The following is a 15797-nucleotide window of genomic DNA, read 5'->3' as shown; positions in this document are numbered from 1 at the left end:
ACAGATTAGTTTACGTCCGCGGAGAAATCAGAAATTAGTGAAATATTAATGTTACATTGTGCTGAATTGTTAATTTAGGTACAGAAAATTCGTAGAAATAATGATATCATTGTTTTATTTGAATATAATTATTTATCATTATGGAGACTAGTTTTATTTGTTATTTTACCAAGTGTGAAGCAGAAATTGTAGGTTTGAGTTTAGATTTCAAATTTCTCAAATTCTCACATTTACAAATTTCTATTAGCCCCAAATTTTCAGATTTTAAATTTCCTAAATTCCCTAATTTTTACAACCCGAAAATTCCAATTTTCACTTCCAAGATTTTGAGATTTCAAATTTCCCAAATTTCTGTACTCTCCAAATTCTCACATTTCCAAATTTCTGTTTTCCCCATATTTTCAGATTTCCAATTTCCTAAATCTCCCAATTTTTCACAATCCAAAATTCCCAAATTCCACTTCCAAAATTTTGAGATTTCGAATCTTCCAAATTCTTACACTCCCAAATTTCTGCACTCCCCAAATTTCTACACTCCCCAAATTCTCACATTTCCAAATTTCCTAAACCCCCAATTTTTGCAACCCAAAATCTCCAAATCCCACTTCCAAATTTCCAAAATTTCACTCATCCCAAATTCCTGCACTCCCCAAATTTCTACACTCCTCAAATTCTCACATTTCCAAATTTCCTAAACCCCCAATTTTTGCAACCCAAAATCTCCAAATCCCACTTCCAAAATTCCAAAATCTCACTCATCCCAAATTCTCACATTTGAAACCTCTGCACCCCCCACCTCAAATTCTTAAACTTCCAAAAATCCCAAGAATCCCAAAAATTTCAAAAATCCCAAACACCCTCAAAATCCCAAAAATCCCAAAAATCCCAAAAATCCCAGAAACCCCAAAAATTCCAAAAGCCCCAAAAATCCCCAAAAATCCCAAATCTCCCAAATTCCCAAAATTTGCCTCCAAACCTTTCCCACAATATTGCAAGGTTAATTCGCCTAAATACACTCGATAGCGAGTGCACTCGAACCAACAGGCGTGTAAATAATCTCCCTGACGGATCCACGAGCAACTGTTATAATCGAGCTGACTTTTAGCGGTTGGTAGATCGTGTGCACATCCCTACTAGCTGTGTTTGTATTACGTGTTTGGTTAAGTTACACAAAGGATGTGCCTTGTGTCCTGTTTCCTACTGTTACACACCCACTGCTGGAGTCAGCTGGCTTCGTACCTCGTCTAAGATTATGTTTGTGCTTGGACTGTCAGCAGAGGGCCATCATTTTCGGTAATACAGAGACATCTGGAGCTTTGTATGTCGGCTGATGTTTGCGGCTTCTACGGTTCGCTGCATCGATTCATCTCTTTACGTCTTAATTGAATTTTATTCTACTTTAGTCCCTTTCACTCTAATCCCTCATTTCTATCTTGAAAAATAAATAGGTGACTTCTTTGTTATTCAAAAAGAATGATCATTTTTAAATTATTTTTATGTTTAGTTCAGTGGGTGATCAAACCATAGGCCCATAATTTTGTTAGGCAATCAGCAACTTTTTTTTGAGAAAACGAAAAGAACTTGTTATCGAATAATAGCACTTAATATGTCCACTTGTTGTTGAAGTAATTTAATTTTAAGTATTGCAATAAAATTTTATTTTTGATGCGGGAGTCTTGACTTTGTGGATAATATTTATGTCACAAACTTGATATACCAGTATAACATGAACGTGATATTCACATGTCCTTATGTCCACATTTACACATGTGCACATGTGTAAATTTTGTAGCTGTGAGTACATTCAGAAACATACGTGATATTGATCCTTTGAAATGTTTTCAAAGGATATTATCAGAGTTTCATTTTTCCCCATCTAAGACAAGAATAATGGTGTGTTCCGCAGACAGAACGGCTGAAGCATTCTGATCACTCGAACGCATTCATTATCCACCTTAGCGGTATGCACCGCGACGTAGAAACATGCCGCAAAGGGATGAAATTAATAACTGTTTGCAGACACCTTAAGCTTCCGTTGCAACGGTGCGCTTTATTAATTTGCGTCGACTATTACGAGACAGATTTCTATACGGTATCGCAACAATCGCTTCCCTTTTTACGACGGATTATCGCGTTACCGTGCATTGCTTAACGGCCCCGATGAAATATGGTCATCATTCCGCTGGGTTTTATGGTCGGATGAGGAGAGATATTGCTTCAAACGATCTTCGGTAGATTGCCTCTTTTATCGATTTAAGAAAGCGTTCGAAGGATTTGGTAGATTGTTGAACTTGAAATTTTTAATATTGTGTTGCAGATGTTAATATGGTGGCGGAGCCGAAGCCTCACCAGACTGGACGCAAACGCCAAAATGTGACGAAGACAGGCAACGATTGGTGAGTTGATTGTATTTTGATTGGTATTCAATCATGGCGGCAGCGTGTAAATTTTTTGGGGGGATAATTAGGGTCTATTTTAACAATTTTTAAACTGTATTAACAATATAGGATTCTTTCATTTTTTTTTCTTTGTATTTTTTAAATATTTGTTGAATATTTTTGTGGGACTTTTTAGTTGAGTGAAATGAGGGAAAATAGTGCTTTAGTATGAATTATATTAATTCTTTGACTAGCAAGAATATTTGTGGTGCGAGTCTAGTAAGACTCTAGTAGTGGTAGTAGTTATACTACTTGTCTGACTAGTGTCAGTGGTTATACTACTTGTCTGACTAGTGTCAGTGGTTATACTACTTGTCTGACTAGCGAAAGTAGTTATGTAACGTATCAGCTAGGTATGGTATTTATATTTGTCTGAATAGTAGCTGAATGTTGAAACTACTTGTCTGACTAGTAACAGTATACATTTCTACTTGTCTGACTAGCAGCAGTAAATGTTTCTACTTGTCTGACTAGCTGGGACACTCCTACTACTTGTCTGACCAGTAAGAGTACTCATTCTACTTGTCTGACTAGTAAGAGTACTCATTCCACTTGTCTGACCAGAAACCGTATTCCCTCTACTTGTCTAACTAGCAAGGGTACTCATTCTACTTGTCTGACCAGTGAAAGTATTTATTCCCCTTGTCTGACTAGCAAGGGTACTCCTATTACTTGTCTGACTAGTAAGAGTACTCATTCCACTTGTCTGACCAGAAACCGTATTCCCTCTACTTGTCTAACTAGCAAGGGTACTCATTCTACTTGTCTGACCAGTGAAACTATTTATTCCCCTTGTCTGACTAGCAAGGGTACTCCTACTACTTGTCTGACAAGTAAGAGTACTCATTCCACTTGTCTGACCAGCAACCGTATTCCCTCTACTTGTCTAACTAGCAAAGGTACTCATTCTACTTGTCTGACCAGTGAAACTATTTATTCCCCTTGTCTGACTAGCAAGGGTACTCCTACTACTTGTCTGACCAGTAAGAGTACTCATTCTACTTGTCTGACTAGTAAGGGTACTCATTCTACTTGCCTGACCAGCAACCGTATTCATTCTACTTCTCTGATTAGCAAGGGTACTTATTCTACTTGTCTTACCAGCAACAGTACTCATACTACGTGTCTGACAAGCAATATATCTGACTAACAATAGTACTTTTACTACTTGTCTTACCACCAACAGAATTTATATAATTTGTCAGACTAACGACGGTATATATTCTACTTGTCTGCCTGGTATGACTTGCGTGACAAATATTGACATGTCTGACGAGCAACAGGTTTTACAAACTAGTTCTATCACTAACTCTCAATTATAGTCTATTTTTGCACTGTGACTGACAATGTATTTACCTGTACTACTTGTTGCAGTGTTTATTATTTCTGTATTAGTTGTCTGACTTCGTGTAGTATTTATGTTACTTGTCTGACTTCGTGTAGTACTTATGTTACTTGTCTAACTTTATACAGTTCCTATACTACTTGTCTGACTTCGTACGAGTCCTATTCTACTTGTTTGACCTCCTATGATTCCTGTACCACTTACATGATTTCACAGGAGTCCTATACTACTTGTCTGACCTTCTATGGTTTCTATACTACTTGTCTGACATCGTATGGTTCCTATACTACTTGTTCGACCTCCTATGATTCCTGTACTACTTGTCTGACTTTGTACGAGTCCTATTCTACTTGCCTGACCTCGTACAGTTTCTGCACTACTTGTCTGACCTCGTAAGGCTTCTATACTACTTGTCTGATCTCCTATGATTCCTGTACCACCCTCATGATTTCACAAGAGTTCTATACTACTAGTCTGACCTTCTATGGTTTCTATACTACTTGTCTGACATCGTATGGTTCCTATACTACTTGTTTGACCTCCTATGATTCCTATACTACTTGTCTGACATCGTGTGCTTCCTGTACTACTTGTCTGACATCGTATGGTTCCTGTACTACTTGTCTGACTTGGTATGGTTCCTATACTACTTATCTGACCTCTTATGGTTCCTACACTACTTGTCTGACCTCGCATAGTTCCTACACCACTTAAATTATTTCACAGGAGTCCTTCACTACTTGTCTGACCTCCTACACTATCTACACTACTTATGCACACTCTCCATACTACTTGCACGATGTCACACGATTCTTCTACTACTTGTCCAACCACCTAAGTATCCTATACTAAGTGTCCTACACCTAACCTCATGCAAGTCCCCTAACTCAACAACCAACCAACATTTTAATCTCCACCAAGGTACCATCAACCCAAAATTCTAAAACGCAGAAAATTAAAACGTAGCCGTTAGAAATCCACAAGAAGCACCACTCAAGTATAACGAAAGTATGACGGTATCGAGTAGGAAAGTAGAGAACGATGTAAATCGAGGGCGGCGAGAAGCAACCAGCGGTAGATCCGCGGAAATTCTGTCGGAAAATTGGTGTAGAGAGCGAGTCGATCGTTTGGCCCGATGAAAAATGATGTTCGTTCCCGATGTGTTGAAATCTGTAATGTGGCACGGGAGTTGGCAATCGGCCCGGCTCAAATCTTGGACGAAGAAAAGTTGGTCGCAGCTCTCGCATAAATCTTCCACGATGGTGAGCCCGCGTTTTACTCGAAAGGCTACTACCGAGCCTTGATCCTGTCGACGTTGTTGCCCTGTAAGGGGATCGAGCCTTTAAGAACGACGCCAAACAAATTCTAAACTCCATCTAACTGGGCTACGCTGTGTCGAGCTTCTTGCCGGGAGACGTGCTGAAAACGTGTTTTACGCGACGTACGTGACCGTAAAATTTCCAACAAACCTTACTCGCCTCGGGGAACACCGTTGCTCAAGATGGAACAACCGTAATCGCACCTTAATCCGTACTGCATGCTATTATTTTGCGTTTGCATCGATTATGGTAGATGCAACCGAGACTAGCAATGATTCTTGACATTTGAAGTTCTTTGAGAGGAAATGAAAGTTTTGGGGATGTTGATAGTTGGTCATCTTTTTTATGTACTTTATGGATCGATACTGAACTGTAAGATTCTTAAATTGTGGTACGCTTAAATTTTTATGTATGTAAATTATTAAATGGACAAATTGTGTGAACCTTGAATTTTTACAAGTCGCAAGTTGTTATATTCTCAAATTGGCACATGCTTGCGTTCTCACATATCCTAAATTCACATATCCCCAAATTCTCACGTTCTCAAATTCTCATATATGTAAATTCACATATCCCCAAATTCTCACATCCCAAATTTCACATATCCCCAAAATCTCACGCCCCCAAATTCTCACATGTCCGAATTCTCACATCCCAAATTTCACATATCCCCAAATTCTCACATGTCCGAATTCTCACATCCCAAATTTCACATATCCCCAAATTCTCACATTCCCAAATTCTCACATCCCCAAATTCTCACATCCCAAATTTCACATATCCCCAAAATCTCACGCCCCCAAATTCTCACATCCCCAAATTCTCACATTCCAAATTTCACATATCCCCAAATTCTCACATCCCAAATTTCACATATCCCCAAATTCTCACATCCCAAATTCTCACATCCCCAAATTCTCACACCCATAAATTCTCACATCCCCAAATTCTCACACCCCTAAATTCTCACATCCCCAATTTCCACACCCCCAATTTCCACACCCCCAATTCTCACACCCCTAAAAATCTTACAATCCCAAAATTTCCAAATTCCTACACCTCCAAATTCTACAATTAATTCCATCAAGTACAATATACATTTCCACTTGCACAAAAGACCAGAAATTCTAAACCTCGTCTCTGTTGCCTTAACACAAAAATAAATTCATTACCAAAGAGGCAATTTAACTCAGAACGAAAAGCATACGTGTAATATGCTTTTAATACATGAATACAAAAATTAATTCGTAAATATTCTTACCGTAAAATCTCACTGATTACATTCTTTAATAACGCATTCCGACGATGGACTTCGTTAATTAAAAGCTCTTATCTAGAATTTATATCTAATCCGAGCTTTCGCAGTAACAGTCAAAAAGCTGGCTTATCTGACAAAAAACATCGATGTTATCTCCGTATACGTGTACGTATGTGTTTTTTTTCGATTTCTTTTTTTTTTAACTGCGACGTGAAAGCTTCGATCAATTTGAACATCGGTATCACTGCTACAAACGGCAGCCTTTAAAATTTTGCACTATTTTTTTTCTACCGTGTGTTAAACCTTTTCAAAAGAAATATTTTTTTTATTCCGATGAGATACGGTGTTTGATTTTTTTGGGAAACGGAACTGACGTTTTGGATGATTGAAGTGTCTTCGCCGTGGCGCGGACAGGTACGAGAATTTTCAAGTTGTGTTCTAGAATTTGCAAATGGAGAATCTGGAAATTTATTTTTAGAATTTTGCTGTTTGGAAATTTTCGAATTTTCATATTTTTAAATTTTCACATTTTCAAGTTATGAAATTTTCAAAATTTCAGATTTTCAGATTTGCAAATTTTTAAATTGTCAAATTTTCAAATTCTAAAATTCCCCAAATTCCCCAAATTCCCCAAATTCCCCAAATTCTTCACATTCTTCAAATTTTCCAAATTCCCCAAATTCCCCAAATTCTCCAATTTCCACAAATTACCCAAATTCTCCAAATCTCTCAAATTCCTTAGAGCCTCTGAATTCTCCAAATTTCCCTAATTCCACAAATTTCCCAAATTCCCCTAATTCTTCACATTCTACAAATTTCTCAAATTCCCCAAATACCCTAAATTTCCCAAATTCTCCAATTTCCACAAATTACCTAAATTCCCCAAATCTCTCAAATTCCTTACAGCCTCTGAATTCTCAAAATTTCCCTAATTCCACAAATTTCCCAAATTCCCCAAATTCTTCACATTCTTCAAATTTCCCAAATTCCCCAAATACCCTAAATTTCCCAAATTCTCCAATTTCCACAAATTACCTAAATTCCCCAAATCTCTCAAATTCCTTAGAGCCTCTGAATTCTCCAAATTTCCCTAATTCCACAAATTTCCCAAATTCCCCAAATTCTTCACATTCTTCAAATTTCTCAAATTCCCCAAATACCCTAAATTTCCCAAATTCTCCAATTTCCACAAATTACCTAAATTCCCCAAATCTCTCAAATTCCTTAGAGCCTCCGAATTCTCCAAATTTTCCTAATTCCACAAATTCTCCAAATACCCTAAATTTCCCAAATGCCCCAATTTCCCCAAATGCTCTAAATTCCCTAAATTCCCCAAATTCTAAAATCCCCATCTCCCAAAACTTCCAACCCCAAAATTCCAGCATTCCCAACTCACACAAAAAGCTAATCGCAAAAGAACATTTAAAAACGAATTACATAAATTGCAAGAAAATCGCGGTACCCAGTTAATCAGTACGGTTGTTAATTAAAAATTTTCTCTCCGACAGTTAAAAAGCCAACAATTTTTGGACTCTCTGACAGCGATCCTTTTGTAATTTTTTAACGCATTTTAGCGCACACCGATTTTAATATTATACGATACAAACGCTCGAATATCGCATTTTATGTAGCTTGAAATCTCCGCGACCGGTAGGTATATTACATATCTCCCCGTTTTATTCCCGGAATTGTCGATGCATAAAGGTAGCTTATGATGTTTGCAATATTCCTGTCTACGACAATTATTCAAAAAGCATAAATTTCATGGGGATTAAATACACAAACGATACATGGACAACGTACTTTTATAATCTCTCCATGACGTTCAACTACGAAACTGTTTTTTTTTTGTATTTGGTTTAACCCCAATGAAATTGTTTTTTTATTTAACTCCATAAATATTTTACGCGTTTCAATCATATTTCTTGTAAACAATTTTTAGTATAAAGCAATTATTTATTTTTTGATATATGTGCATTTTTATTGGGAACTCGTTACATTTTTGAAGAAACCCATTTTTTATTGTCATATTTATATTACATATTTTTGTTAAAAATATATTTTATGTTTGAAGTGAATTATATTTTTGAAGAAGCGCATTCTTTCAGCAGTTTTAAAGTATAATTTTTATACTTGCTAAAATAAATAAAAAATTGATAAATTCATTTTTACAAACCGCAAAGGGAATTTTTCAATAAAACAAAAAAGAAAGAAAATAGTATAATAATTTTTAAACTTGCAAGAATAAGTATAATTTTGTGGGAATCGCATATTAAAGAACAGAAGAGAAAACCGTCAGATTTCATTGAAAATCGAGGAGACAACATCGAAGCGTATTGTTCGATGGTTTTACAGAAAAATATCCCTTTTTTCCAACTTTCCTCGCTGTTCGCCCGTTTTCCTTTGCCAAATTTTCCAAACATTTCCGCGACCGAAACGCGATCGCCCCTCCAATTTCCCCCCAAAAGACTGGCAGAAAAAAAGGAGCTAAAGCAACAACGCGAATTCAACATCGACCGAAAATGCACGCATTCTGTCGCGCGAGCGTTCTACCGACAACAAATTTTAAATGCCAGCAGGACCCGCTGGAAAATTCATTTTCCCGCCCGACAAATATTTCAGCGAAAAACGGCGGATCGTTAAATTTTAACAATCGCGCTTTACGGCCGCTTTATATTAGCACCCGTGCATCGCGACAAAATACGCGAACAGAGGGACACGCCCGACGAGAGAAAGCGAAATAGAAGGAGAAAGCGTCGTGCAGTTAGAGGGAGACGCGAGCGAAACACCTGTACACATTAAAACAATCGGTGTTTCCGTGCAGTTGGCTAGTCTGGACTTTAACAGTTGCCTCGAGTTACTTCGCCGTGTTTTCTTCCAGTGGCAGATCGTGAAACCAGATGACGAGTCCTCTCGGTTTCTCCGCGACACAGAAATTCTATCTTGTCTGGGAAATTCTCTTCCGTCCGAGAACAATGCGTGTAACGTTTAACCGACACGTCCGCGACGAATATTGTGACGGCACGTGACTTCCGGAGAACGAAGGGCAGAGGTGCCTGGAGGGCTTGTGTGCGTTTTAGTGAGTGTAGGTGGATACAGTTGGGATAGGAAGGTGATTTAGGGAATTGGTGATATTTGGGGGTTTTGGGGGATTTGGGAATTTTGGGGAATTTGGGGAATTTAGAGAATTTGAGGAATTTGAAGGATTTGGGGAATATAGGGATTTGAGGAATTCAGAGAATTTGGGGAATTTAGGAGATTTGGGAAATTTTGAGAATTGGAGGAATTTGGGAAATTTGGGAATTCGGAAAATTTAGGAGATTTGGGGAATTTGGGGAATTTGCAAGATTCGGGGAATTTGGGATTTGAGGAATTCTGGGAATTTAGGGAATTTAGGAGATTTGGGAAATTTTGAGAATTTTAGGAATTTAGAGAATTTGGGAAATTTGGGAATTCGGAAAATTTGGGAGATTTGTGGAATTTGGGGAATTCGCAGGATTCGGGGAATTTAGAGAATTTGGGATTTGAGGAATTCTGGGAATTTAGGGAATTTAGGAGATTTAGGAAATTTTGAGAATTTGGGAAATTTAGGAATTTGCAAAATTTGGGGGACTTGCGAAATTTAGGGAATTTGGACAATTTGAGAATTTGAGGAATTTGGGGAATTTTTAGAATTGTTAGAGAATTTGGGGAATTAAAGAAATTTGGGGAATTTGGACAATTTGAGAATTTGGGGAATTTGGGGGATTTTTAGAATTGTTGGAGAATTTGGAGAATTTAGGGAATTAAAGAAATTTGGGGAATTTTTAGAATTTGAAAATTTGTGGAATTTTTAGAATTTTTGCAGAATTTAGGGAATTTGGGGAATTTGGGAATCACCCAAACATAGAAATTTGAGAATGTATAGCTTCAGAGCTTAAAAGCAAGAGAATTTTGTCCTCTAAAAAATTTCACATTTAAAAATGTTATAATTCGACCTAATACCGAATTTGAAAATTTAAGAATTTATAAACTTGAAAATTGCATAATGTACAAGTTTGAAAATTTGATCGCCTGTCAAAACTACTATAAATCTACAAACTATAAAACAAGGAAAACAAATGCCCCCAAAAATTGCCACTTCCAAAACCACTCCGTCAAAACATGAAAATCCTCTAAAAAATATTAAAAAAATTACAATCCAGCAGATGTTATTCGTCAGTTTTATCAAGCGAATGAAATGATTTCACGGAATTCTTCGTGAATCGCAACGCGTTCAAAATTGGCGTCGGATTATTTAAAAAATTCATGTTCCACGCTGTTAAGCTTCAACAGATATGCAAGGGAAAATTTGTTGAACCGTTTCGAAACGGTTCTGTATCGATCTAAAAAAAAAATGTGTCGATACATAAAAGTCAGCTGGCTTTGTTTTTTTTTTTTATATATTTCTACCACTATTGTTACGAATTATTCTGTTGCACATAAGCGACTCTCTGTTTAATATTTCAAACGTGAAAGAATTTTTGTTAATCTTTTATTACTAAAATGTCTGTAGTTTTATTGGAAAAATATCTATGCGTTTGTTGGAAATAAATTTACATTTATTATTCAAAATATCTGTTTATTTTATTATCGAAAATTTGCTATTCAAAATATTCACAAGTTTAGTATTAAATATATTTATATATCACTTCATTAAAAATATCTAAATATTTATTATTAAAAATGTCTGTGTATTTTATTATTAAAAATATCTCCATATCTGCTCATTAAAAATATCTGAATATTTATTCTTGAAAATATCTGCAAGTTTATTAAAAATATTTATGTGTCATTTCATTAAAAATATCTAAATATTTATTATTAAAAATGTCTACAAATCACTTCGATAAAAATATGCATATATCTGTTGTTCAATTAATTGTAAGGCATTTTTCTTCGGATCTTCAGCTGTTTTAACAAGTGTTAGTATTCATAGCTTCGCACTCGAGCAGGACTCAGCTCGTGTATTATAAAAGGGTAACCGAATGAAAATGATTTTCGTGAACCACCCTGGAATTCTAAACGGACAGAGTGCACTGTTAATGCGAGAATAAGTAATTAGGCACGTACAAACTTAACTAGACTTTTAACAAGTTCGTTTTAATCTTATCCCTTGGTAGCGAGTTTCTTCAGAATACCTTCTTTATTCCTCTTCTGTTCTGGTAATTGGTAATCGTCTGAAAGTGGGGCAAAATGTATGTCGTTAGGTGTAAAAAATAGCTTGGAAGATGTTACATATGTGTAACATATGAATGTGACATTTAGTAACATATGTGACATATGTATGTTATATAGGTATGTAACATTTAGTAACATATGTGACATGTGTATGTTATGTAGGTATGTGACATATGTGACACATGTATGTTATGTAGGTATGTAACATATGTAACATATGTCTGTTACTTAGGTATGCAACATATGTATATAACATTTAGTAACATATGTAACGTATGTATGTAACATTTAGTAAAATATGTAACATATGTATATGACATTTAATAACATATGTAACATATGTATATAACATTTAGTAACATATGTAACATATGTATGTGACATTTAGTAAAATATGTAACATATGTATATGACATTTAATAACATATGTAACATATGTATATAACATTTAGTAACATATGTAACATATGTATGTCACACAGGTATGCAACATATGTATATAATATTTAGTAACATATGTGACATATGTATGTTACTTAGGTATGCAACATTTGTATATAACATTTAGTAACATATGTCACATATGTACATAACATTTAGTAACATATGTAACATATATATATAACATTCAATAACATATGTAACATATGTATATAACATTTAGTAGCACATGCAACATATGTCTGTTACTTAAGAACATATGTATGTAACACATGTGTATCATATGTAAATAATTAAGAGTAATCAACACAAAATTTAATTACTGCAGTTATTTTTAAAAATTCCTAATCATACGCTACAGTTATTTATATATTATTAACTGTCACTAAAATTGAGACCTGAACAAAAATTTTATGACAGCAAAATTCTGTAATATGAAATGTGAGTTGCAGCGTTAACAGTTGTCCAGATATCGTCCTAGAAGGTGGTAGTATAAAGCGACGTTGACAAGCGAGCAACACGCAGATAAAGAGAAGCAGAAACGCTAGACAAAGGTGGAAAACATATTTCGCGTCGGCTGATGCATTATCCGTGAGATGTCTGCAACAGATAGTGTCGTGGGAAAACGTCGATAGCCCTTTTCGCGAACGAAGTCTATTCCACGGTTTTCCCTTCCGCTCCTCTTCTTTCCGCCATCTTTCTTTCCGTCGTTATCCAGCCGGGACAGAAACGGTTTCGCGACGATTTTCGCGTGTCCATTGAAAGAACGAGGGAACACTTTTTTCTGAACGGTCGCCACTTTTTCCCTTCATGATCTCTCGTCGCGCGACGTAATTTTCCGTCATCCAGTAAGAAATGACCGGCCGAAGAGGCGTCCTAAAGTGACTGTAATAGTTTCCACGCTGAACAATGGCCGGATTTCGAAAGAGTTTCGAGGTAAATGCACGTGTTGGCTACCGGTTCAGCGGCGAAAGAAATTGTTCGTGAAGTATGACGATATGAAGGAACGCTACTCGATAACCTTTTCTTCTACCTTCCACCCCCTCTTTTTTTCTTCCGAGTCCATTGATTTCCACGAGATAACCGGATAATTCGAGGACGATCGAGATAGGAAAATTTGCAGCGTTGGCATACTACGAGATTGATGGATTGCCGATAAAACGTTCCTGAAAGGACTTACATTCTTAAGGATTCTAATGAACTTCCAAATCGCTTCGATGAATCTGTGTTCTTATTCTTATGTAGGCTTTCAATGGACTCGGGACCCTTGTCTTACTTTCAAATAAATATTTTAGAATCTATAGTTGCGTGATGTAGCAGTAATGGACAATTTTACTTGTTCGATGTGGATTTTTATTTTTGTATCATTTGATAAGTGTTTGGTGTGTGGTCCTTCATGGGTGTTGGATTATTCTAAGATTCTCAAAGTTTAATATTTTTCAGTTTTCTTGTTTTAAATTGAGAAATGTACAAGTTGTCTAAATTTGGAATTCTTGCAATTCGTATGTTCTTAGGTTAATTGTCACATGTCTAAATCCACATATCCTCAAATTCTCACATGCCTAAATTCTCACATATGTAAATTCTCACATGCCAAATTTCACATATGCCCAAATTCTCACATCTCAAATTTCACATATCCCCAGATTCTCACATCCCAAATTTCACATATGCCCAAATTCACACATACCTAAATTCTCACATCCTAAATTTCACATATCCCCAAATTCTCACATGTCCAAATTCTCACATACCCAATTTCTCACATCCCAAATTTCACATATCCCCAAATTCTTACATCCCAAATTTCACACATACCTAAATTCTCACATCCCAAATTTCACATATCCCCAAATTCTCACATATCTAAATTCTCACATCCCAAATTTCACATATCCCCAAATTCTCACGCCCCCAAATTCTCACATGCCCTAATTCTCACATCCCTAAACTCTCACATCCCAAATTTCACATATCTCCAAATTCTCACATCGCAAATTTCACATATCCCCAAATTCTCACGCCCCCAAATTTCACATATCTCCAAATTCTCACATCCCTAAATTCTCACATCCCAAATTTCACATATCCCCAAATTCCCACACTCCCACCTCCCACACCCCCAATTCCAAATCCCCAAAAATCCCAAAACTTCCAAATTCCCAACCCCCCAATTTCCAACACCCAAATTTCTAACCTCTCCCATTCAAACTCACATAAACATAAATAACTTCCCCGAAATCGCAACTAAAATAATAATTTTCTAAATGTATAAACATCGCATGCACCCAAAACACACACGCATTATAAATCAATTTGGACAACGTCGAGCGTGACATGGCAGCCAGGAACGCTACACTTTGTGCGCCCGTGTCTTTGACTTATTTATTCGCGCAACAAAGTCTAAACAGAGAAAGCAAACGCGATATCCTCGAGAATGTCGTTTAATATCGCAAACATGAAGTTCCTGGCGTTATTCCGCTGTCGAGGTTTAATGTAGCCGTCAATCCTTACCGTTCTTTTTTTTACAAATTCGCTGTTTTCCACCTGGATGTCGAGGTCGATGGAGATCGATCTTCGCTATTTTATTTCGCGAGGATGCAAATCGTCCTCGACGACTGCGGACGTATTTGCATATTAAGCTATATTTTAATACGCGTGCGTGTCCGCCGTAACAGCGGGACATTTAAAAATTATACTTGCAAACAGGGCCACGTAATTAACGTCACCGGCACGCACCATTATCCAACGTTTCGACCTACCGCGTCGTTCAAATTTGCCGCCGCGGAGGACAAAATGGCGGACGAAGGCGAGAACGGAATTTTAATTCGCGGATGATAAATCGCGGGAGAAACGCACGACACGTAGCGTGATAGATGCGTTCTACCATCGAACCACGAATTTTAGAGACCAAAAAGCGGTCACGTTGCTCCACTGAGTTTTTCGCGGGTTTCAATTACTTCCCTTGTTTGCGTCGAACGGAACTTTACTGTTTAAGCTCGGCTGAATATAGTACTGTTTTTAGGAGCTGGGAATTTATTCTAGTTTTGTTATATGCACTTTTGCGAGAAGTTTTTATTTTTAGAAGTTTGCGAAGAAATTTTTATTTTTAATGATTTAATAATTTTTAAAATACATATTTTTTAATATTTTGAAAAATAGTTACTATAGGAAATAGTGGTTTATAGTATTTCTACACGGAGCAGTACTTTCTGATGTGTTTAGACAAATTTTTTGGAAGAAATTTCTGTTCATACATGTTTTTGGAAGAATTTGTAATTTTTAATGATTTAAGACAAAATTTGTAGAAATTTTTTTTTACTATTTCTAAAAGAAGTTATTATAAGTTTACACTATTTCTGAAAGGAACATACTTCCTGTCTTTAGACAAATTTTTAAAAGTTTCTATTTATAGAATTTCATGAAGAAATTATAATTTGTATTTATTCAAAACAAAATCAGTAGAAAATATGCTTTTTACAATTTCTGAAAAAGATTACTAAAAATTTCCACTATTTTCTAAAAGTACTGACTGTCTTTAAACAAAATTGCAGAAGTAAATATTTCAATTTAAATTCGAAATTTCCCAGTGTATGAAAGAATTATCAAATCCGAATCGACAGAATTGAATATGAACAAATTGAATCCGAGACAAATAGCATTGTCGTATTAATATATGCGATGTTATCGTATCGAATTCGAGGATCAATCGAAATCAATATGGTTTTAATTAAACGGTTTCATCTGCCGAACGATCACAAGACAATGGTGACACCGGGCTTGCGTGCACGGAACAT

At 36.2% G+C, this 15797-nt stretch overlaps 1 protein-coding gene across 8 annotated transcripts in view; it reads left to right on the top strand.

Annotated features, from left to right (window-relative positions):
• The window catches only part of LOC100881697 (uncharacterized), a 497276-nt gene that overhangs the window by 413003 nt on the left and 68476 nt on the right, over window positions 1-15797 (top strand). For all 8 annotated transcript variants that reach the window (XM_076535024.1, XM_076535026.1, XM_076535021.1 and 5 more), the window contains one exon: window positions 2318-2396. In XM_076535024.1, the coding sequence (XP_076391139.1) occupies window positions 2318-2396 (79 nt within the window). The remainder of the gene's footprint in view (window positions 1-2317; window positions 2397-15797) is intronic.

The sequence above is a fragment of the Megachile rotundata genome, chromosome 8, assembly GCF_050947335.1.
Source record: "Megachile rotundata isolate GNS110a chromosome 8, iyMegRotu1, whole genome shotgun sequence".
NCBI lineage: Eukaryota > Metazoa > Arthropoda > Insecta > Hymenoptera > Megachilidae > Megachile > Megachile rotundata.
This window is presented reverse-complemented; position numbering and strand designations above follow the sequence as displayed.